Source organism: Pteropus alecto, unplaced genomic scaffold (genome assembly GCF_000325575.1).
Source record: "Pteropus alecto unplaced genomic scaffold, ASM32557v1 scaffold287, whole genome shotgun sequence".
Lineage (NCBI taxonomy): Eukaryota > Metazoa > Chordata > Mammalia > Chiroptera > Pteropodidae > Pteropus > Pteropus alecto.
In genome coordinates, this window is record NW_006439718.1 from 2271270 (window position 1) to 2294681 (window position 23412).

Genomic DNA, 23412 nt, shown 5'->3' on the forward strand with positions numbered 1-23412 from the left:
TGTCAATTATGTCCAGTTGGTCTAATGTGTCATTTAAGGATGTTATTTCCTTATTGATTTTCTGTTTGGATGATCTGTCCATATCTGACACTGGGGTATTTAGATCCCCTACTATGATAGTGTTTTGGTCTGTTTCTCTCTTTAGTTCTGTTAGCAATTGCTTTATATATTTTGGAGTTCCCTGATTGGGAGCACATATATTAATAGTTATGTCTTTTTGGTGCATGCTTCCCTTTATCATTATGAAGTGTCCCGCAGTATATTTCTTTACGTTTTTATTTTGAAGTCTAGTTCATCCAATATTAGTACCACTACTCCTGCTTTTCTCTGAATGCCATTTGCTTGAAATATCATTTTCCACCCTTTCACTTTGAGTCTATATTTGTCTTTGGAGCTGAGATGTGTCTCCTGGAGGCAGCATATGGTTGAGTTTTGTTTTTTGATCCATTGTGCAACTGTGTGCCTTTTTATTGGTGAGTTCAATCCATTTACATTTAGGGTGATTATTGAAATATGAGGTCTTCTTATAGCCATTTTATCTTTTGCTTTCTGGTAGCACGATGTTTCCATTGCTTCCTCGTCCTTGTGATTCTGTTTCCTTATTTTGGTTGGCTTTTGCGGGTTTTGCCTCCGGTTCTTCTTGTTTTATGTTATATACTTCAGCTCTGAATCTTTGATGTGTGTTTACCATTATGAATAGGGAAAGGATAGTTACATATATATACAGTTGTTCATTTTCTTCTGTGCGTGCCTTATCGCTATTCCCCTTTGTGAATGTGGATCTTTGAATCCTCCCCTTTTTAGTCATTGTTGTCTCAAATTTTCCCTATTTATGCTGAACGTTACTATCTTGTTATAATTCACTTCTTATTACTTAAGCTATAATGCCCTGTTCTTATTAAGGGTTGCACTCCTCTGTTTCTTTTTGCCTGATAGTCACTTTACTCCTAATTATGTATTTTTATTGTTGTTGTTTTGTTTTAGGTGAGCTGACCCCTTTCAGTATTTCCTATAGTGCAAGTCTTGTATTGGAGAATTCCCTCAATTTTTGTATGTCCAGAAAGGTCTTAATTTCTCTTTTATATCTAAAGGAGAGCTTAGCTGGATACATTATTTTAGGCTGATAGGTCCTTTCATTTAATAATTTAAATATTTGATTCCATTCTTTTCTAGATTGTAAGGTTTGTGCTGAGAAGTCTGATGATAATCTAATGGGTTTTCCTTTATATGTTACCATTTTCTTCTCATTGATTTTTGATAACTTTAACACAATATGTCTTGGTGAAGACCTTTTTGGGTTGAGATAATTAGGTGTTCTGTTGTCTTCTTGAATTCTAAGCTCCAGCTCATTCCTTAGATTTGGGAAATTCTCATCCACTATTTGTCTGAAAATGCTTCTAGTCCCTGCTCCTTTTCCTCGCCTTTGCTACTGCCTGTTATTCTTATATTTCCTCTCCTGATGGTATCAGCTAGTTCTTATATTTCTCTTTCATTATTTTTCATTCTTTGGTTCCTTTCTTCTTCCTTCTGATGCATTTCTATATTTCTGTCTTCAATATCAGTGATCCTTTCCTCCATTTTGTCGACTCTATTTCCCAAGCTTGCTATTTCATTTTTCGACTCTTACAGTGTGTTCTTCATCTCCAGAAGTTCTATTTGGTTCTTTTGGAGGATTTCAATCTCCTTGCTCTGCTCATCTAGTTGTTTTTTCAATTCCTGAAATTGTTGATATGATTTGTTTTTGATCTCACTGAGTTTTTTCAGAGGTACCATCCTAAATTCTGTGATTTAAGTCGCATGTTTCTATGTCTGTAAGCTTATTTTCTGGAGATTTTTCTCTTTCTTTCTGAGATGTCTTGCCACCTTGGTTGTTCATGGTGTTTAATGGACTATTTCTCCGCCTGGGCATTAATGGAAGTGTATTATGCTGTTTTTCAGAAAGAGGGTGTATTATATAAAGGTCTGACTGTAGCCTGTTGCAAAGAAGGCACTTTTCTTTTGGTTTCCAGTAGGTGGCGTCTAAGCCTCTTGGATCCCTGCTTTATATAATGCCTTAAAGTATTTGTGGCAGTCTTTTATGCAGATCCCACACTCAGACGTGCTGGTGTGCAGTTTGGGTGTTTTCTGTTGAGTTTTAGATGTTCAGCTTATTGTTGTTTCAAAAGGAGAGATCCGGGCACGTCTCTCACTCCGCCATGTTTTCCGTCGAAATGCACCTCATAGCACTGGTTGCCCACTGGGAATTGAAAATGTAGCTTATAAGGATGGCGGCTTTTGCTATGATTGGAAAGGTTACTGCCCAGCTGTGAACACTTGGTCCTGAATCACTTGGAGCTGAGCTTGGCAGCAAGCCAATAACAGAGCCCAAGGCAGTCGGCAGGTTGGGTGGGGCGGGGTCTCAGAGAGATTGTGGTAATCAGATCAATACAGCCTCAGTCTTGCTGTTAAATTGATAACTGTTGTGAGTTTCTGCATAAGACACAGGTTACAGCAAGACTAGCTGCTGTCTGAGAATGGCCCACAGGCCCTCAATATCTACCCAAATTCATGATGGCAGCAGTGATCTGCCTATCCCTACCGATGAAATGTAGCCCACAGCACTGGTTGTCTGCTGGGAATGGAAATGTAGCTTACAGGGCTGGCCACTTTTGCTGCGATTGGAAAGGCCACTCACAATGGTGGCTGCCCCACTGTGAACACTTGCTTCTGAATCACTCGGAGTTGAGCTTGGCAGCAAGTTAACAATACCTGCCCCGGGCAGTCTGCAGGTTGGGTGGGGCTGGGTCTCAGAGACACAATGGCTGTCAGATCAAAACAGCCTCAGTCTTGCTGGAAATTTGGTAACTGTTGTAAGTTCCCACAGATGACCCAGATCATAGCAAGACCAACTGCTGTCTGGGACTGGCCCACAAGTCCCTGATATCTGCCCAAGTTCATGTTGGCAGCAGCGATCTGCCTGACCTTATCTCTGAAATGGGGCTCACAGTGCTGGCCTCTGTTGCCGGGATTAGAAATGCTGCTCACAATAATGGCCGCCCTGCTGTGAATACTTCACTCTGAATCACTCAGCTGAGGTCTTGGCAGCCAACCATAAATAACTACCCTCAGCAGTCTGAAGGTTAGGCGGGGCGGGCTGATCCCCTCAGACTAGCATCTCCTAAAGGCTCTGTGGGAGGGGTCTACACAATCAAGCTGGCATGGTCTGTAGGGGGATGGACTAAAGCACAATGGTGGCTGCCTTTCTAACTCCAGGTAATGGAGACTTTTTCAGAATGAATCCCACACGAGCCTCAGACCCACTGCCGATGTCCTGGGTAAGTGTCTGCGGGTCAGAAAACCTTTGCATGGGTCCTTCAAAGTGATATCTAGGGGCTCAGTCGCCTTCCGTCTCACCCAGATGGCCAGAATCCCCTCTAGTTTCTACAGAGTTATTGGAATCTCTTCTTCTCTGGGCTGGGACCCTGGGCTGGGTTGCCCTTAGATGTGACCAGGACCCCTTCTCCTTCAGGAGAACGTCTGTAGCCTCGCTTTCCCTCCTGGTGATCCTCCACCACCCATGGGTGCGGGTCCAGCCCGATTCAGGACTTTGCCTCACCTACCAGCTTCGATGCGGCTTCTTTATATTATCAAATGTAGGCATTATGATCAGCTGGACTTTAGGTGATTCTCCACGTTGATTTATTTTATAATTTGGTTGTAATTTCAATGTGGTCCTGGGAGGAGAAGAACCCTGCTTTTACCTAGTCCGCCATCTTCCCTCTCTGCTCCTTTTTTACATTTAGATCTCCAATCCAGTTGGAGTTTATTTTTAAGTAAAGTGTTAGGTATGGTTCTACTTTTCTCTTTTTTTTCAAATGGCTACCCAGTTGTTCCAGCACCATTTTTTCAGAAGTCTATTTTTGTCCTGGTGGCTTGAGATGCCACTTTTTCAATATAGTAAGTTTCCAAATATGTTTGGGTCTGTTTTTGAGATTTCTAGTCTATTCCACTGGTCTCTTTGTCTACTCATACAAGGATACTAAACTGCTTTAATTATGGAGAATTTATAGTATGTTTTCATGTCTGGTAAGGCTAATTCACCCTCAATTTTTCCTTTTTAGTGTTTTCCTAAACATTCTTCTATATTTGTTTTTTTCACACTCTGTTCTTGCCAAAAATGCATAACCTAAATTTACTCATGAGGAAGCAGAGCCAAATTGATGGAAATTCTATAAAAGAATTGGCTGATAGTCTTCAAAAGAGTTAAGGTCATGAATGAAAAAGTAAGATAAGGAAATTATACAAGATTAAAGGAGACTAAGGAGAGAGGACAAATGTACTATGTAGTCTTCGATGGGATTCTGGTCCATAAAAGGACATGGGACAAGTGCCAAATTTGAATGAGGTCTGTGGATTAAATAATAATAATACATTGATATTAATTTCCTGGTTTTGATTGTATCATCTTTATGTTTGATATAAACATTTAGGAAAACTGGATAAGGGATATGAGAATTTTTTGTCCTATTTTCCAACTTTGTCATAAACCTGAAATGATTTAAAATTGAAAAGTGACACCATTAAAAGATGAGAAAATTTTAAATTATATATAATAAACACACTATAATTTATTAAATATTTAAATATATGTAATCAATATCTTTGCCAAATGCAGGAGTTGAAGACTTGCTACTGGCAAGAGTGAAGCAATGTGACAACATGAATGGATCTTTGATCACATTATGCTATGTAAGATAAGACAGAGAAAGACAAGTACTATATGATATCACCTATATGTGGCATATAAAAAAGTCAAACTCAAAAAAGAAAAAAGAGAGAGTAAAATGATGGTTACCAGGGGATGGGGCAGGGGATGGGAGATAAAACAGATGTTGTTTAAGGGTATAAACATGCAATGAGTGGTAAATAAGCCATAGCAATCTAATGTACAGTATAAGGAATATAGACAACGATATTGTACTATAATTATGTAATGTGACAAATGACAATGGCAATCATATTACAATATATAAATATATTAAAGTAACATGTTGTACATCTTAAATTTACACGTTATATGTCCAATGTATTTTTTAAGAAAACATTGGGAAACGCACACACAGAGGGAAGAAAATGCACGAGTAAAATAATCCTGATGCTGTGGTATCCAATATGGGATTATTTCCTACAGTAGTTCAATTTTGATTAAATTGTCAGTGCAGGAATCGGACTCCTAGGACAGTTACAGTGTCTCCTGATAGGATTTGCCAACAAATTCTGGATAATGATGTTGGTATTATTAGAAGTGGCTGGATGTATTTGGGTGAGTAGTTGAACCAAGATACTTAAAAGAAAGACAGGAATTATTGGTTAAACTGAAGATTTCATTTGCGAACCAAAAACCTGAATGAATAATTTCATAAATGTTGAGGCATGTATTTCCCCTTAAAAGTACGCATCTTTTTTTTTTTTTTTTTTAGCAGAATCTTATTGGAGGTTTTAATATTGAGGAATAAACTGAGATAAATATGTGGAAATGTCATTCAATGTCATACAGTACCAAAAATCTAAAGACTTGCAGTAGATTTTAAATTTTAACACTTGAATAACTATTTAAAAGACTGTGAAATTATTAAAATGCAAATGAATTAAATTTTAAAATACCGTATGACAGATTTATCTGAATTCTCAGGCATGGTTATGGCAGTGAAAGAACTCTCTAATATGAACAATTTCAATAAAAAGTATGACTCAAAAATATCTGAAAGGTCTATGGGAGAAGTTCCAATAAAGAGAGCAAGATCAAACACATAGGAAGTGGAGTTCAAAACAGCACTATCACATGGGAGGCAGGAAGACTCAGTCACGGACCTTGGGCACGAATTCCAAAGACTGAAAGAAAGAGGGAGCATCTAGCCTGTTGTTTGCCTAGCATTTCTTCTCTCCATTTTTAGTAGCAGTCCCCAATTTTTATTTTGGGACCCACTTATATCCATTCTATGTGGTCTCAGTAGAAGTGTCAATTAGAAGAGTGGGAATATGACCTAAGGGAAGTCAATCAGATTCTGTTTATCTTAGGAATTTGAAACTTCAGTGAAGAAACATAAGAAGGGAAATGACTGGAGCTGAATCATTCTGATGGCAGTGCCTCAGAGAAGGCTGTCCTGCATTGCTCTGGTTTCTGTTCTTCCCAAGACCTGTTTGCCTAGTTTTTCCTTAATTTCTGTGAGCTCTGCAGTATCTTTCCCAAAAATTCTATTTTGTTTGAGTGTGCCAGTTGAATTCTGTTGTGTGCAAATAAAGAGATGCATGAGAGACGTGTAGACATAAAAACATTATAAGTATGAAGCGAGGCGGAAATCTGCTCTCCCTGGTAGAGGAATGTAGGTTGCATAGTTTGAACAGTGTGACGTTATCAAAGGAAGCTGATCAAGGATAAGCATAAAAATCAAAGATAAATAAAAGGACTGCTAATCAGTACTTAGGGTCCAGCAAAGTTTGTAGAATACGAATTTGTAGTGATTTCCTTCAGGAACTTAGGTGCAGGAAAGGAACAACTTCGACTGATTTAAAGTTAAGAGCTAGCTGTGAAACAAAAATAGCAAAATGGATTTAATACTGTCAAAAGAACAATTTAAAATGGGTCCAGGAGGCCTCTAGGAAGCTGAGCTAACACACCACCTCCATGTGAAACTGAACTTCGGAACTGGGCTAAACCACAAATGGCTACGTCCTGATACAGTTCCTGGGACTCACTCTGTATCATTGAACTCTATATTAAAAGAATTAAAATTTCACCTAGCAACAGACATAAGCAATCAACCACATATTAAGAGAGAAAGGAGGCATCTGAAAAATACAAAGGAAAGGGCTTACAGAAATGACTGACTCAGCTGGTTAAAGCCCATTCCTAACTGCCCTCTATCTCCCTTTCAGCATTCTCTAGCTAACATGTTTTCCCATAGCTACCTCTCCCACCTCAAGGACTCTCCAGCTCACATCTGTTGATTCATGGCTTGCCAACCAAGTAATGTTCCTCCTTATCTCTGTTGCTGTGTAGGAATAACAAGACTGTATAAAACTGCTTGTTATGTTACAATCAGGGCTTGGCCTTTGGATAGGAATCCGTTGAACAGATGCTGGCATTAATAAGTGTTGCTTCCTACTTACAGCCTCAATGTCCTGTCTCTCTGTTCCAAAATCCTATGACAGTACTGATAATGCTAAGGTCACAAAACAAACGACCTTTAAGGCCAATGGGCTGAAAATTCCTCCCCGCTTGCAGCCCCCTACCCGAAGCTTCTCCTCCCCATTCTGAGTCATAAGGCACATGTGAAACCTCAAAGGAATCACGAGCCCCTTGCATGGACACTGCAGAGGTATATAAACTGTAATAAATCTAACCAAAGGGAGCTTGTGCATGGTGTTGTTAACTCCACATGCTCCGCCAGCCAATAAATTCTCCTTCCTCTAACAAAGTTGTCTGAGCGTCCAATTTCCTCTGTTGGGTGTTGCTTCCCGCAACAGCATAGCACAGTGTAAGTCAGTTTGCCAGCACCAATCACAGCACTTTAAAAACAACTTCCCTTCAGAACTCCCCGCTTTTCTGTTTTATAAACTTTTTTTCTACCTTGAAACACAGTTGAGTTCCTACCCAAAGCTGTGTCTTGAATTACAATTCCTAAAGACCCTCAAATAAAGCTTTTGTTTGCCTTGTAGTTCTTAGTCAAAACTGACATCACAATCAAAGAACATGTGTCAGAAACATAAGGTGGGGTTATTAAAGGGCTGTCAAGAGAAGTTGAAGGCTAATATAATGGGCTCTAAGCAGAACAGGCAAGAAGATAAAGCTAAGAGAATTGAATGAGGTAGGGGAAGGGGCACTGAGGGACTGAGGCTTGGGTTAGTTGAGAACAGATTAGGGCATAAGAGAGAGATCTTTAAATTTAAGAGGCTGCTTTATTGCATCTAGAAACCAGAAAATTTCAGGTTATAAGGTCCAGGTTGTGGGTAAGCAAGGGGCTTTGGGAATTGGGATATAGATTAAGGTACATTGAGGCAGGTTCTTCCACATGGCCATTGAAGCTGCCCATGATGATGTTAGGAGAGATTCAAGTCTGATAACTGGCTCACCTCAATTTTACCAACCAAATTCTAAAGTGTTATTTTTTTTTTTTGGTGAATGGGGAGATGGCTAGGAGGTTGGTAGATGACGACTTAAATGAAGTTCCCTTAAGAAATGAAGACTAGCTATAGTGTAACATAGTGGCTAACCATGTAGGTTCTTGGGTCTGATTCTTTACTGTTTTTCTAACCTTGAGTAAGTTACCACAAGTAAGTTATTCTCCTTGTGCCTCAGTTTTCCCAACTGTAACATGGGGTAATAGTACCTATAGCATAAGGTCATTGGAGAATTAAATATGCATGTGTTTCATAAACACTGAGTACTTCATAAATGGTAGCTATTATTAAAGAGGATACAAATATATAAATTATAATACTTAATACTTTATGATCAATATTTTTACAAACCTATAGAAAATAACTGAAGGGATAATCAGGGAAGTCTTCACTATGTGATAGAGGGGAAAACAAAAGAAAGTTCAAGAGCTAAACAAATAAAGGGCATAGGAGAAGTGATAAAATCTGTTTTTTAAATTTTTCAGCTGTAGTTGACACACAATATTATATGTTTCATGTACATAACATAGCGATGAGACCTTTATATATCTTACAAAGTGATCACCATCATAAATTTAGTACCCATCTTTCACCATATTCCATAGCTATTACAATATTATTGACTATATTCCCTATGCTGTACATTACATACTCATGACTTATTTTATAATTGGAAATTTATACTTCTTAATCCTCTTCACCTTTTTTACCCAACCCTCCAACCCCCCTCCCATCTGGCAACCATCAGTTTATTGTTTCTATGAGTTTGTTTGTTTTGCTTTGTCATTTATTTTTAGATCTCATATATATGCGGACTCATATGGTATTTGTCTTTCTCTATTTCACTTAACATAATACCCTCTAGGTCCATCCATATTGTCACAAATGGAAAGGTTTCATTCTTTTTTATGGCTAAGTAATATTGTTTAATGCTCACTGTATGATAGGCACTGTGCTAGCTATTTTACAGCTATCATCACATTGAATACCATGTCCCTGCAAGATATACAACTTCTTTTTGTTGAGGAAGAAAGTTCATGGTGGTTAATTACTGGCCCTTGGGCAAACAGAAATGGAAATTGGGATCTGTATTTTATTTATTTCTAATAAATTTATCAGGATGGCATTGGTCAATAAAATTATATAGCTTTCAAGTGTTTGAGAATGTCATATGTATATTGTATTGTGTCCACCACCCAAAGTTAAGTTTCCTTCGTTACCTTATATCTGACCTCTTTTACCCTTATCTACCACTCCCCTTCCCTTTAAAAAGTAAGTTGATTCATCACAAGAGGGACTCTTCAAGGAAGCGTGAGAGAGAATAATAGCCAGACCTCTGAGCACTAGAGGGGAGCAGGCAGGGCTGAAGATGGATTCCCAGGCAGGGATCAGATTATAAAAGATTTTTGCCTGTCATATGAGAAGTTTGGACTTGAATCTGAGTTCAATGCCGAGAGAGCAAAGGATTTTAAGCAGGCTCTACGCAGTGACTTGAAACCCAGTAACCCACTGATGGCCAGATAGATCAGTCATTCCTCATTTACTGAGTGCCCGTGTGCCCACCCTGCGACAGGGAGTGGACTAACTGCAAAGAATGGGCGCAGCAAGGGAGACCTTTTCCTCTGCCTACATCGCCGGCCTTCTAAAGCTTCCATGCTGGTTGTTCCACAGGCTCCTTTTTGGGGTCCTCCCTCTGGACATGAGGGGCAGGCAGCGTGCTCTGCAGCTAATCACCGGCCGCCACCTCTGCGCTCCCACTGAAGGGCATTCTGGCCCGGCCCAGCCCTTCAGCGCCCTTTGGCGTCTGCACCCAACCTTTCTCTCGCTTCCCTGCCCCCGCCCAGTTGTAAGGCTCCCGACTCTCACCCTCAAAGAGCAGCCCGCAGCTTCCTTTCCCGAGCGCCTCACGTCCGGTCACGTGTGAACCCTGTCACGTGCGGCATGATCACGTGAGAGCAGGTCACATGTGGGGGCCGCGCTGCTGGGGACTCGGCTTCTAGACGTTTGCGGACCTGGGTGGGTGCGGTCTTCGCGGTCCGGAGTTCGCCTAAGTGCACGGCCAAGATGGTGAGGACGGCGGTGCTGAGTAGAGCCGGGCTGGAGCAGCCGCCTCCTCCAAAGCTCAGCCCTTCTTTTTGTCTTTACCGCTGCAGATGAACCGGACGATTCCAAACCAAGAGCGGCCGCCGGCGTCCGAGCCCGTGTGGGAGCGGCCCTGGTCGGTGGAGGAGATCCGCAAGAGCAGCCAGAGCTGGTCGCTGGCAGCCGACGCGGGCGTGAGAGGCGGGGACTGAATGGAAGGGGTGGGGGAGGAAGGGCGGGCCGCCTGGGGTGATGTGCGGCCTGCGAGCGGAAGGTCTGGATCCCGGGTTCTCCCTACCCAGGCTGTCCCTCTGCCACCTGTCTTAATAATAATACACCTCGCTCGCCCTCGATGACTACTTCGTGGCAGTGCCAGATGTCAGGGAGGGGGCGGGCCCGTCTGCCTTAGCCCTCAGTGCTCCTGAGTACTCAGACTGCGGCCCAGATGCAGGTTCTCTGCCTGAGGCGGGGCAGATCGATTCTCCGCGCGTCGCGGGATTGCTTGGGCAGTAGTCAGGCGATTCCATGATGGTACCTGGACTGAGTAGGGCGGTAGACAAACCAGTACGTGGTTATTATTCTGGGTTCTTCAGGCGGGAGGCCCAAGAAGCCCAGGATTCCAAAGTTGCATATCAATAGGATTTTTAAAAAGTAGTAGTTATTTTACCCTTTGTCTGTGATCCTTGTAGAATGACAACCAAACAGAACTTAAAAATTTCTCCAGAAAGGAAATAGTGTCCGTTGACTCTTTGCCACTGTTTTGACCAGCTTTCTCAATGTTTTTCAAGGCCACTTGGTCTTAGTACTGACAAAAATAGCATCTCTTGTGCATTCCAGCACAGACATACAAAGGTGAAAGGAAATGGGTTCTCTCTTGTTTTGACACAAAGAATAAATGCATGTAATAATGATACTACTTTACGTTTGTTTTTAAATAGTTACTACAGTTTCTACAGGAATTCTCACAACAGACTATCTCTAGGACACATGAAATCAAGAAACAAGTGGACGGACTAATTCGTGAAACTAAAGCCACAGATTGTCGTCTACATAATGTCTTCAATGACTTCCTTATGCTGTCTAATACCCAGTTCATTGAGAACGTGAGTTGCTTAGTTACAGTAGACTTATAAATAATGCTTTTTTGAGGAACAAGAGTCATTGTGATATTAAGTGATCTATCATTAGTTTCCCTCCTAAATGTTGATGGAAGTAGTGGTTCTTCTTAATCGAAGCTTCTTTCTCTCAAATTAATGCCTTTTCTGAAAAATTAGTTTTAGAAAAAAGTTTTTCTAAGCCTTTAAAAATACCTAATAAAATTTCCTCATATTCCAGTCTTCATCCCTTTTTAAAAGATTTGAGAATAGTCAGCAGTTGTGCTAAATTGCATGGCACTCAAAACAAAAAAGCATTGTTATGACATATTTAGTAAAGAGAACCACGCACTTGGTCTGATGCTCTGGGCCACCAGCATGTAGCTGCAGTTATTGATTGTGTCCATTATATTCTCATAAATTATATTAAAGGCATGTATGTGTCCACTTGGAATAGACTCAACTAACGTTTTATTATGATTGCTGAACCTATAATATAGAATCAACTCTGAACAGATTACTGGGCTATAACCCATATGTTATTTTGTCTATTTATTGAGTTTCTGTTAAGTGCTAGGTCCTAGGAATACATAGATTAATTAGACAGAGCCTCTTCTTATAGAAGACCACAATTTTCCATAATAGTGTAATTCCAGAATAGAAAGAAAACTAGTGGCTGGAGCCTAGTGAGTGAAGGGGAGACTATTAAGAGTTGAGAGTGGAGAGGAAGCTTAGTTAAACTAATCTATATTTCTCATAAGGTGGCTAACTTCCTAAATGTCAGCATTAATTAATCTGTGATAATAGAATTAATAAAGTAGGCTATTTTATAAGATTGTTAGATATAAAGTGATAGAAAAGATTTTGAAAATTGCAGGATTATAAAAAGCCCAAGATTCTGGATTCTTAAGACAAGACCAGATATTGTCATGCAGATATTTTATACAGTATGTTTGTGCATTTTTTAGTTCAGGTTGAAATGCCATGACTAGCTTTATTTTGGGAGGCGGGGGGTGGGAAGGGAGCTATGTATAAATTAAAGATCTTAATAAAAGTCATGGAGATCTCTTTGCCCAGTAAGTTTAAAATATAACAAGTATTCTAGTAAAATCTATAGTCGTATTCTGGTTTGCTATACAGAATGTCCATCCTCGGTCCTGAGCATCTTTCTCATTGGAAGAGAGGTAGTTTACAGGACTGTCATCTCTACTTTCCTAGCATATGCAAAAGTGATGGAGTCTTTTTAAATATACTTTTTTGGAGTCTTTTTAAATATACTTGTTGCTCTCATTCTGCAGTCATTGTTGCAGTCCTAAACTGGGCAAGGGATATGCCCGATGCGCTTGTACCGCATTGGTACTGGATTAGTACCAAATTGATACTTTGGGAGTGGGGGGCATCATAACTTCTTTTTCTGAATCATTGTCTTCAGATATTACTTCTTTTTTCTTCAGCTCTTCTTTTTTGGCCAAGTTTTTGTTGATTAGGAGTTTTCCATGATCTAGTTTTTATTGATTTTTTTTAATAAGTTTTTTTTTTGTTGTTCAATTATTAGATTCCCTGTTTTCCATCCACCTCTCCATCCCCTTGTCCTGTATGCCTCTTCTCATTCTAGTCTGCAGCCATAATTCCTCTCTGGATGTACCTGTTCCCACTGCCAAATTTAACTGCTTTCCAGACCTCCCTATAATGCCAAATGTTACATTTTCTTTCCATTTATGGCAGAGCATGATGATGTTGAAAGTATGGCTAAAACTGAAAATATCTACATGCTGTTAATATATTTGGTAGTGATTTGGCTCGTTATATGTTTTGTTCAGACCCTGACATTGGTACTCATGCATTATAATTCTGGCTTGAATGATGGTGCCATTTGGTTTCGTGGTAGTTTATTAGAAAAATATTCAAAGACAGGTAGGTTTCTGGGTTTTAGTAATTAACCTCAGAGACAGCTACAGGATAGCACACTGCCTTAGAAAATTAGTGAAACTGAAGAGCAATTAGGACTTTTTAGGGCAAGAGAAATTAGTAAAAGCTCCAGAGGGGACTCTGAAGAAAGAGAAATACTAATTAACAGTGGTTCAGTGTGTTATCAGAAGGGAACAGAATTCTTAAAACTCCATTAATCTGTTAATTTAGGAATTTTGTCCTGAAAAGTTAAGTGACTTCTTTAGTAGCACTTCCCACAATTATAATTTTACACTTATTGATGTAATTTGATGCAATGAATTCCCCTATTAAATCAAGTCTCATTTTTTTCTAAATGTTTTATTCCTTGGGCTCAGCACAAGCCTGATACTTAGCGACTCAGTGAATATTTGAATGAATGAATGAATGAATGAAGGAAGGAAGGAACACATACATAAAAAGGATTAGGGCTCTGTATAATCTGTTAAGAAATCCTTTGCCCCTGGTCCCTTTTTCTCCATTTCCCCACCTTCACCTTTTACCATGTCTTCCCCAGTGAGGAAAAGATCCTTTGAGCAGAAATACTCAAGATACTTAAAAATTCTGGATATGGCTTCCTGATTTGAAAATGAGCAAAAAAACCATGAAGCTGTGAGTTCAGCCTGGTAAGGGTGAAGGAAATTAGCATTGATTACCTACTGTGTATTGAGTACTTGAGATGCACAGTCCTGGTCACCCTCAAAAGATCCCATGGTTTTATGTATTTGCTGGTTGATTTCTTAGATGTCATGTTTGGCTTTCCAGCTGCAGGCTATTGATGTCTTTATGAGATAGTTTTTAATGACAAGCAGAAAAAGTAGGATATTGGTACTGTTCAGTCTTCAGTGTGAAGCTCAACCTTTTAGGTTAAGTAATCTCACTATTTAAATTCTGAGGTATCTTTGGTAGCCGCCATGTCTTAATGTCTCAATTTTGATAATTTACTTTTTTGTTCCTGTGTTAGAAAATTACTTCCCCATTTTCTGATCTTTATAAAATAATTAGAAAGAAGAGTATGGAAAAGAAGCATCTGAAATTTTATCAGCTAGAGTGGAGTTGCTCAACATTTTGGCATATGTATTCCAAGTCCATTTCCCTTGAAGACATTTTCCTTTCTTGTTATAAAAGTAATGAAGACTCATTGTAGAAGAGACTGGCATAGTTAAAAGATATTGAAGTTTAAAAATTAAAACTACAAAAATCAATTATAACTCTACCACCTCAGTTAACCAACCATTGAACATTTTGGCATATTTCTTTTTAGTCTTTTTTTTTTTTAACTTTTTCTGGATGATGAAGAGGAGGAAGAGGAGTGTGTGTATTTGTAGCCTGCATTTTTTTAAGTGTTAACTTATTAAGGTTTTTAACACATCTATAAGACTTGTGAGCTTAATTTTTTTGTTCTTGTTTCATTATATGACTAGATCATAATTTTTTTCACAGTCTTTCAAAATCAAATTTTTTAACGAAGTATTTCATATGTCTAGAAAAGAACAGATAATAACCTCAGATGCTAATGATTTGCATAACCCTGCATTAACAGATTTTTAATATTTTGCTATATTTGTTTCAAAGATATCAAGTCCCCATTTTTTTCTTAACTCTAAGCAGGTTGGGTGAGGGCTCCTTTGTGTCTTTGCCTTTTTATTCTTCTTACCTGGAGAGTTTATATATGTGGATATGTATGAATGCACATGTGTAGTATGAGGTAGGGATCTCTTTTTTTTGTCCCCCATATGGATAACCTTTATCATATAGTTCTCTTCCTTACTAATTTATATGTATGAATACATGTGTGTATGTGTGTGTTTATATAAATATAAAATCAGGCTTACATGTAATTGTGGATCTGCTTCTGTGTTTTATTATGTTTATCTGCTGTATGTCAGTATCATAATCTTAAATACCATAGATTTCTAATAAGTCTTAATAGGGCAAGTCCCTGTGACTTCTTTTTATTCAAAATTGTCATGGTTTTTCTTGGCCTTTTTACTCTCCTGTGTGAATTTGAGGATTATTTTGCTAAGTTCCACAGAAAATTCTATTGACATTTTGATTGGAATTACATAGAATTACAAATTTGGTGTTTGTGACTTTCGACTGTAAATCGTGATGCCATGAGCATCATATTGTTTGTATTTGTGATTATTTTTCTTGGAACTAAATTTCAAGAAGTAGAATTCTTGGATCATAAGATATGGACATCTGAAAACATTTTCAGATGGGCAGATATTTCTAAAATGTGGACAACATCTGCTGGCAAAGTTTTGGAAAATGGGCTCTTGAATTGTTAGTGACAGTGTGAGTTATCATACATTGTGGATAGTCATCTGGAAGGAGCTATTAAGATTAAAAGACAGTTTTGTCCTTTGACTTGGCAATCCTGTTTTGGGAAGCCTATCAAATTAAAATGGCCAGAGCCTAAGAGTATATGTGTGCATACGTTTACAGTAGTCTGTTTAAAAGAACAAAAACTGGAAAGCTAATGTTCATCAATAGAGAACTGTCGAATTAAATATGGTTAAGTTTATACTGTAGGATATTATGCAGATATTAAAAAGATTGAGTTAAATATATATGCGTTGACCTAGAAAGTGGCTTATGAGAACATTAAGTGAAAAAGTGGGGCAAAGAAATGTGTATAGTATGAGTGGATTTTTATTTAAAAGCAAGGTTAGGAGAACTCTCAATATGTGCAAATGTCTATATATATATTTGTGTAAGAGCGACATGAAACAGAGGAGCACACACAAAGCTGAAATTGGTTATGGGGAGGTAAATATTTTTAAATACATCTCTTTTATATATATATATATGTATATATATATATATATTTATATTGACTTTTTAATTTTAATTGAGATGCAGTTCACATTTCATAAAATTTACCCTTTTAAAAAATGTGCAAGTCAGGAGGTTTTAGTATATTTACAAAGTTTTATAATCATTACCAGTATCTAATTCTGGAACATTTTTATTGCTCCACTGTTTATAACAAGCATGTTTTACTTTGGGAATTTACAAAACAATAAGTACTAAAAAAATAACAAAAGAAATCACAGTGAGTTGCTGGAGTGATAGCTCTGTTTTGGAAAAGAGAAGCCTGCCTTTCCATACCCATAGTTCAGTCAAATACTTGATCTTCTGGCAAATCATTGGTGGGCGTGGCCCATCTTTTCATATAAATAGGATAATAAAAATTTACCACCTATTTTAAGCAACAGAATGAAAATAACTTTTTCCTTTACTATTTATATTGCTCAAAACATTAAAGCTTATTACCTAGTAAGTAAGGTCTACCAGTTGATGTTCTCAGTTGCCTCACATTTGGGTTACCTGTATCATTACCCCATCAGCATTAAGTATTAGGTTAAAAAGGTGTGAAAACTGATACCTTACTGTTTTCGTGACTCTTTAGTCAATAATGAGATAGAACTTTTCATATTTCCTAGTCATTTGTACATTTTTTTAAATTTAATTTTTGGTGAATATACTGCTGTTCTTTGCTTTTTGTCCCTGACTAGTGGCCTCAGCCATTTGTTGAATAATTTTTTTCCTGTCTTTGTCTTTTTAAATTGCATATTGAATTCATACACTGTGATTTATTCCAAATGATGTTTTGACCATTTAAAAATGAATTTGCTTCCATATTTAGCGTGTATATGATGAAGAAGTGGAGGAGCCGGTTCTCAAGGTTGAGGCAGAAAAAGCAGAACAGGTATTTGCATTAAATCACTCTTCTGTTGAGTTCTTGACTTAGAGACAAAAAGTGGTGATTTGTAATGCTGCTGGTAAGGGATGGATATTGGGGGACATAGGGAAGTCTGGTCTGGACAGCCTAACAATTGAACTCTTGCTTCTGAAATTTTAGTGTATTAAAAAATATATTGTAAAGTTTCTGAATTAGAGGTAGAGCACAGTTCGGCAGAGATTTTCTATAAAGGGCCAGTTAATAAATATTTTAGCTTTTTCTGGCCTCATTAGTCTCTGTCCCTTCTCCTTTTCTTCTCTTCCTCTTCCCCTCCCCATCCCCTTTAAAAATATATAAAAAATATTCTTACCCTAAGAGCTATACAGGAACAGGTCAGAGGCTGAGCTGTAGTTTGTGAGTTCTTTGAAGACTGAGTTTCTCTATCCTTTTATGACTACTTTGATTCTAATTCCCACTAGTTAAAAATTACAGTAAAATGAATGCTGGATTAGCCCACACACTTTGAGTGACTCCTAAATGCCACAAGATGTGTTGGTACAGAGGATACAGACTGTGCAGTGAACATTTATTGACTCTAGGAAGATTTCAGGGAGCTGGTAACTTGGAGAAAGACTTTGCCCTCAAGAGGTACAGTCTTAGTTGGGGCGATTGGATAGGACACATGATGTTGGCTGCGTGACTGCTGTTTGGAAGTTCAGACGAGAGAGCTTAATGGAGTAAGATAGAGAAAAGCTTCAAGGATGAGATGTTAGCTGGGTGAGGAAAGAAGAGCCAGATTTTAAGGCCATATTAGCAAGAGAGAATGCCAAGAGCTAAGGTTCCAAGTTGGGGGATGTACCTGGTATTTTATGGACTATGTTAATAGAAAATACTGGTGAGAGGCAAGACCACCAGGTCAGGGGGTGAGGGGTGGATGCTGGAGGGCTTCATAAATCTGACTAAGAAGCCTCTACTTTTTTCCCCCTGTGGCTTCATGTGTTCTTGGGTTCTCACATTATAGGCCAAAGCATAGATAAAAAGTTTTTTAACTTTCTAGCACTCTGGCAGAAGGTGTACCTTTTTTCTCTCACTCAGGAAAGCACAGTGGAATTTCAGTAAGTTTATTATGGGAGCAGCCTTGAATCAGCTCTAATTTATTCAGAAAATATAAATTACTTGAAAAAGTTGGTACTTTATTAGTAACTGTTACTTGTAACATATGAAGCTGTTAGACTAGGAAAGGATATTAGAAAGCAGTTACAGTTTTCAGCTTTTTTTAAAATAAGAAGTTTTTGATAGTACTCAAAGACTTAGTAACCATTTAAGTATGATAGTATCTGGTTACACCAAGTCAGGGTTCAATTTTAAAGTGAAGGTATTTAGTTACTATTTTTAAAAAGCTACTATATATTTATTTCACAAACATACTTTCACGCACTTTGTACAGCGTTAGCTATTTAACTAGAACCAAGCATACCAGAGTGGAAAAAAGATGCAGCCAAAACAAAAAAAGCTAAATAGTAAAGACTTCAGTGCTTGAGATAAAAGTGTAAAATACTCATAGAGTTTTCCCTTTTGGCCCTCAAAAACAATACTGTATGGTTTGGTTCTTTCTGTAATTATGTATCAACTTCTGGAATATATATATAAAGAGGGGAAATGACACTTAATTTAATTTTCAGTATCTCACAACTGAGAACAGTTGAGTGTATGAAGGGACTGTCACTGAGAGCTGCTGTTGTAGGAAATGGAGAACTTTGGAATACTTATGTACAGACTTCTGGGGTGAGTGGGAGAAGATTGTACTAGGGTGATGAACAAAATAGATTAGTGATGAAGCTGACCCCCTCTTGGTTTGAAACATTTATATAATAACTGTAATTGTTTAGTCCTTTTTTGAATTGTAATTTAAAAAATGACATCTTTAGCTGGAGTATTTTCTTCTAAGTTTTTACTCCTAAAATTGTCCAAAGAACCATCAGCCAATGTTAGTGGGATGCAGTCACGGTGAAGCTAAAAGTCTAGGCTCTTCATTTCTCCAGTATTAGGGAAGTGAAATGCCATTGAGGGTTTGTGAAGTGCCATTCATTTTTGGTGTACTTTTACTTAAGTTATCTAGCTGAACCATCCCACAATAGTGTTTGTTTTCGTAGGTGATGAACCTGAAGCTCTGAGACCTTGAGTACTTCAATCCATATCCTAAAAGTGACAAACTTGCGATTTAAAATTTGCTCCAAAGTCACTCTAAAAAGTCTGTTTGGAGATATTCAGCAGAATCTGACTTTTGTTAACATTTTTAATTAAGATATTTTTGGAGCATGAGTTTAGGCTTTAGAGAACATTCTTTGTGTTTTGTTACAGTGCTATTAATATATTGGAGATCCATGCTGAATAGTATTTGTTTTATAGGAGAAGACCCGGGAACAGAAAGAAGTAGATCTGATTCCTAAAGTTCAGGAAGCTGTGAACTATGGTTTACAAGTATTGGACAGTGCATTTGAGCAACTAGATATAAAAGCAGGAAACTCAGACTCTGAAGAAGATGATGCTAATGAGCGGGTGGAATTGATTCTCGAACCAAAGGTAAAGACATTCAGTTCAAGTATTTATTGTTACACCTCTTGTGTTTTGGGTATTATATTTGGGTACAGAATTAGTAAGACACGGACTTTACTTCTAGAAAGTGAACATGTCGCTTAGCAATCTGATATTTACTCCATCAGAAAGACTTGCTTTACATGAGCATTGCTTGAACACTTGCTAGGTACGAAGCAGCCAAGTTAGAGGAGTACAAAGTTGCAAGGCATAGTTCTTCTCTCAAGATGTTTATTACATCATTACCAGACTGTGGGAGAGAAGGAGACATATGAGTCACTTTTACGTCTAGCTGGGAAAATTAGGGTAAAGTTGAGTCTTGAATTGAGTTTTGAAGGATGAGAAGGCTCATAAGAGGTAAAGGTTGTTGGGAACCTGAAATTCTGTAGTTTGTGATAAGGGGGACTGCAGAAGTGTTGAAAGACGTTTGTGTTGTTTCTAGGTTTTAGCTATTATGAGTAAAGTTGCTATGCATATTCGTAAACCGACTGTTAGCCTAACAGGTACTTATCGTTTTCCTATTACTTCCTCTCAGATTGCTGGAGACAATTGGGGCAACATAGAATCACCTAGAAATAAACACAAAAGGTGGTTTTATCGCTTTTGAGAGTCCTTGTGACATACAAGTGCCTTAGGAATTGAAACACTACAGAACCAAACTCTAGTTCTAATCATTTATTTAGCTGCACATTTCTCTTCCAGTTTGAGCTTACAGTGTCATACCAAGTTAGGGCTGGTCATTTAGCACTGGTGCACTTGTTGGCTTGCTTTTTTACTGTAGGTATTTAGAAGTCATCAGTGGACCCTGGGAAATGTATTGCCTGGGCCACACTTGTTATCCAGTTGCATACCAGTTTCTCTTTTGTGGGAGGACTTGAGAAGGACTTCTGAGTCAGTGACTAGTTAGCCCAGTTATCACTTTCTTTTCTTTGCACTAAATTGGTTGCTGTTGTATCTTTAACCTTTACATTAACCTTCAGTTATTGTGTGAAGCATCAAAATTATTCTCCCTTGTCCCCTAGGGTCTTTTCATTAGGGAGGAGATATTATGGCCAAAGGGTCATGCCATGCAGAAGACAGGTCAGCTTCTCTTCTGGCAGTGAAGATGGGAGGTTGTCCTTGGGGTGGAGTGCTTTCTTGTCCTTAAATTTTTAATGTGTATGATGGGTGGGACTCTGAAGTAGAGGACTGAAATGCGAGGATCTCCGACGTGTATTACTGTGCACACAGTCTCCTTCATTTCATTGTTATTTTGTCATCTGGTCTTATTTTACTAACTTTACTTTTCTAAATTATACAGTGTGAACCTCTTGGGGGATATTATTATTCCCTTTTTTGAGTTATTTTTTCTCTCAGAGAGGTTCTTACTAATTTTTTAGACATTATAATGTTGACTATAGATATTTGTATAGTTGCCATTTTTTTCATCTAGCCTATACTTCATGTGGTCTGTTCCAGCTTTCTCCTTTCCGCTGATGCAGAGTGAAAGAGTCCTTGATTCCATTTGTGCCTTGTTTGTGACCTGTTTTTCCCTATCTCCTCCCTAAAACCTGCCTGGACATACCTGCTTGCCTTCTCATAGTCATATAAAATCATTTGGGTTTTTTCCTCAGTGTGCTTCTCTTCAAATTTAGGACTATTATTGAGGAATCTCAAGATTGATTGATTGGTTCATTTTTGCTTGCCAGTGCTGCTTTTTAGGGGAGGAAGGTAGGGTTAGGGATCACTAAAGCTTGCCAGAATTTCTGGTTTCTTTTCTAGATCCTCCTCCTTTTGAACATGTTGCTATGTAGTTGTACCCCTTTCCCTATTTGATTATTGCTGATAAATGTTTTGCAGGCTTTTGCCACTTTTGTTAATATAATTAGGCACTTAAAAAAGAGGATTCTGTGTGATTCAGCTTCACTTTGCCATCTTTACCTAGGATTTGACTTTTTTTAAATCAGTGATTTTTTTTTGTATTTTTAATCCTACTGTGTGTCTTAGTTTCTTATTACTTAACTTGTTTGTAGTAGTCAGATGAAACAAGGTATCAGATGGAAAACTATTTTTCAACTTAAATATTTAATGGTTTATTTCTTTTCATTTTTTACAGGATCTGTACATTGATCGTCCTTTACCTTATTTAATTGGGTCAAAGCTGTTCATGGAGCAGGAAGACGTGGGTCTTGGAGAGCTGTCCAGTGAAGGTTCTCTTTTTGTTACTTTTAACATTTATATGTTTACTTTTTATTTTAAAGTAATTCCAAACTTTACGTTAATATTGTAAGAATATTACCAAGAACTCCCATGTACCGTTCACCCAGGCTTACCAGTTAAGATTTCATCACATTTGTTTTGTCTTTTTCTCTATATATACATATTTTTTTCCTGAACTTATTAGAAATCAAGCAGACATTGTGCCCTATTACTCGTAAATATTTCTGTGTATAGCCACAGTATGATGATCAAAGTCAGGAAATTTTACTGGACATACTAAGATTAGCTAATTTTCAATCATATTCAGATTTTGCCAGTTGTCCCAGTAATGTCCTTTACAGTCTTCTTTTTTCCTTTGTTCTAGGATCCAATTCAGGATCTCTCACTGCATATAGTTGTCCAAAAAACAAAAAGCTTTTCTTTGCTTTTCATAGCCTTGATATCTTTAAAGAGTACAGACCATTTTTTTTCTTGGTAATTAATAGTTTTGTAATTAGTAAGTATCTTGTGGGGAGATACTTCGAGGCTATATAAATATTTCATTCCTTACTATAGTAAAGATACTTTCAATTTCAATTAATGGTATAGATTTATCAAAATCTCTCTGGTGATGATACATGGGGTTTATGAGTTCGAGAAGGAACTAAGCAAATTTTCTTATGAATATTGGCGATAACCCTTATCTTTCTTCTAAACAGAAGGTTCCGTAGGCAGTGATCGTGGTAGTATTGTGGACAGTGAAGAAGAGAACCAAGAAGAAGTAAGGGCTGTTTGGTGTGTCCAGTTCATGGTGGGCAGAAAACTAAAGTGTGTTTAGCAGGCTAAGTAAATAACATACTTGTGAATTAGCAATCCGTTTTCGTAAATCTTTTAACAGTGAGAGAAGCCATTGTCTGAAGTTTTTTTCCTTGGGATTGGATTTCTTTTTTGTCTTATGTACAAAAACAAGGAAAACTGCTTTAATCCCTTTTACTGTTTCCCTCCCTCGCACCTCACCACCATATTCTTCTTTTACCAATATATTTTGAGGGGCACAGCTTAGATATTTTAGTGAAATCTCTGCCTGAGATACAGTCTTTGAGTAAGTTGTACCTTTGAATAATTCAAAGAAAATAGTTCATATTTCAAACATTTACTTTAAAAATCTTCTAGACCAGAAGAATGCTTAAAGCATCTACTTATGTTTTAGCTTTGTTGCTGCCTCTAGCAACTTTACATCCACAGAGCATAATCTGACTTTTTCCTCTTAGGGTCTCTGGGTCTGTGGACCTTGATCACTGTTGTATCTGGATTTGTTCCTTTAGATGGAATATTATTGCAAAGGGCAGAGACATGTGAAGGATAGTTCTGAGAGTGGATTTCTAAAAGGAGACGAATGTATACATACACTTCTCTTATTCTCCCACCCTCTTTGCACAATCCTCCTCCCCTGTCCTTCAACCAGCTCTCCAAACAAAACACCTAACAGTAGGTTACAAGCTTTTCTTAAATAACCTCGCCGTAACTGAGGGTCCTTAGCTGAATCCTTTGCTTTTAGCCATCAGTGCAACTCTATGTAATTGCTGGTGGAAAATACTGATTTTCTCTTCTTGGGCCCGAAGTAGTTACTGTATTTAGAGGGAATATAGACAGTAGGGTCTAAAA

The 23412-nt window shown here is 38.0% G+C and overlaps 2 protein-coding genes across 11 annotated transcripts in view; one reads left to right on the forward strand and one right to left on the reverse strand.

Moving 5' to 3' along the window:
• The window catches only part of MSMB (microseminoprotein beta), a 72249-nt gene extending 62091 nt beyond the window's left edge, over nt 1–10158 (reverse strand). Inside the window, exon 1 of one of the 3 annotated variants that reach the window (XM_015593259.2) lies at nt 10027–10158. The gene's annotated coding sequence lies outside the window, so the exon portion shown is untranslated. The remainder of the gene's footprint in view (nt 1–10026) is intronic. The other 2 variants (XM_025050316.1, XM_025050315.1) reach the window with 2 other exon arrangements.
• LOC102897364 (WASH complex subunit 2A) overlaps nt 10088–23412 on the forward strand; it is a 51032-nt gene continuing 37707 nt past the window's right edge. For 5 of the 8 annotated variants that reach the window (XM_006916936.3, XM_025050313.1, XM_015593257.2 and 2 more), the window contains exons 1-7: nt 10088–10227; nt 10314–10436; nt 11181–11345; nt 16939–17001; nt 19384–19557; nt 21665–21758; nt 22467–22528. In XM_006916936.3, the coding sequence (XP_006916998.1) occupies nt 10225–10227; nt 10314–10436; nt 11181–11345; nt 16939–17001; nt 19384–19557; nt 21665–21758; nt 22467–22528 (684 nt within the window). In that variant the 5' untranslated portion in view covers nt 10088–10224. Of the gene's footprint in view, nt 10228–10313; nt 10437–10507; nt 10807–11180; nt 11346–16938; nt 17002–19383; nt 19558–21664; nt 21759–22466; nt 22529–23412 lie in introns of those variants that run through there. The other 3 variants (XM_006916937.3, XM_006916938.3, XM_015593258.2) reach the window with 2 other exon arrangements.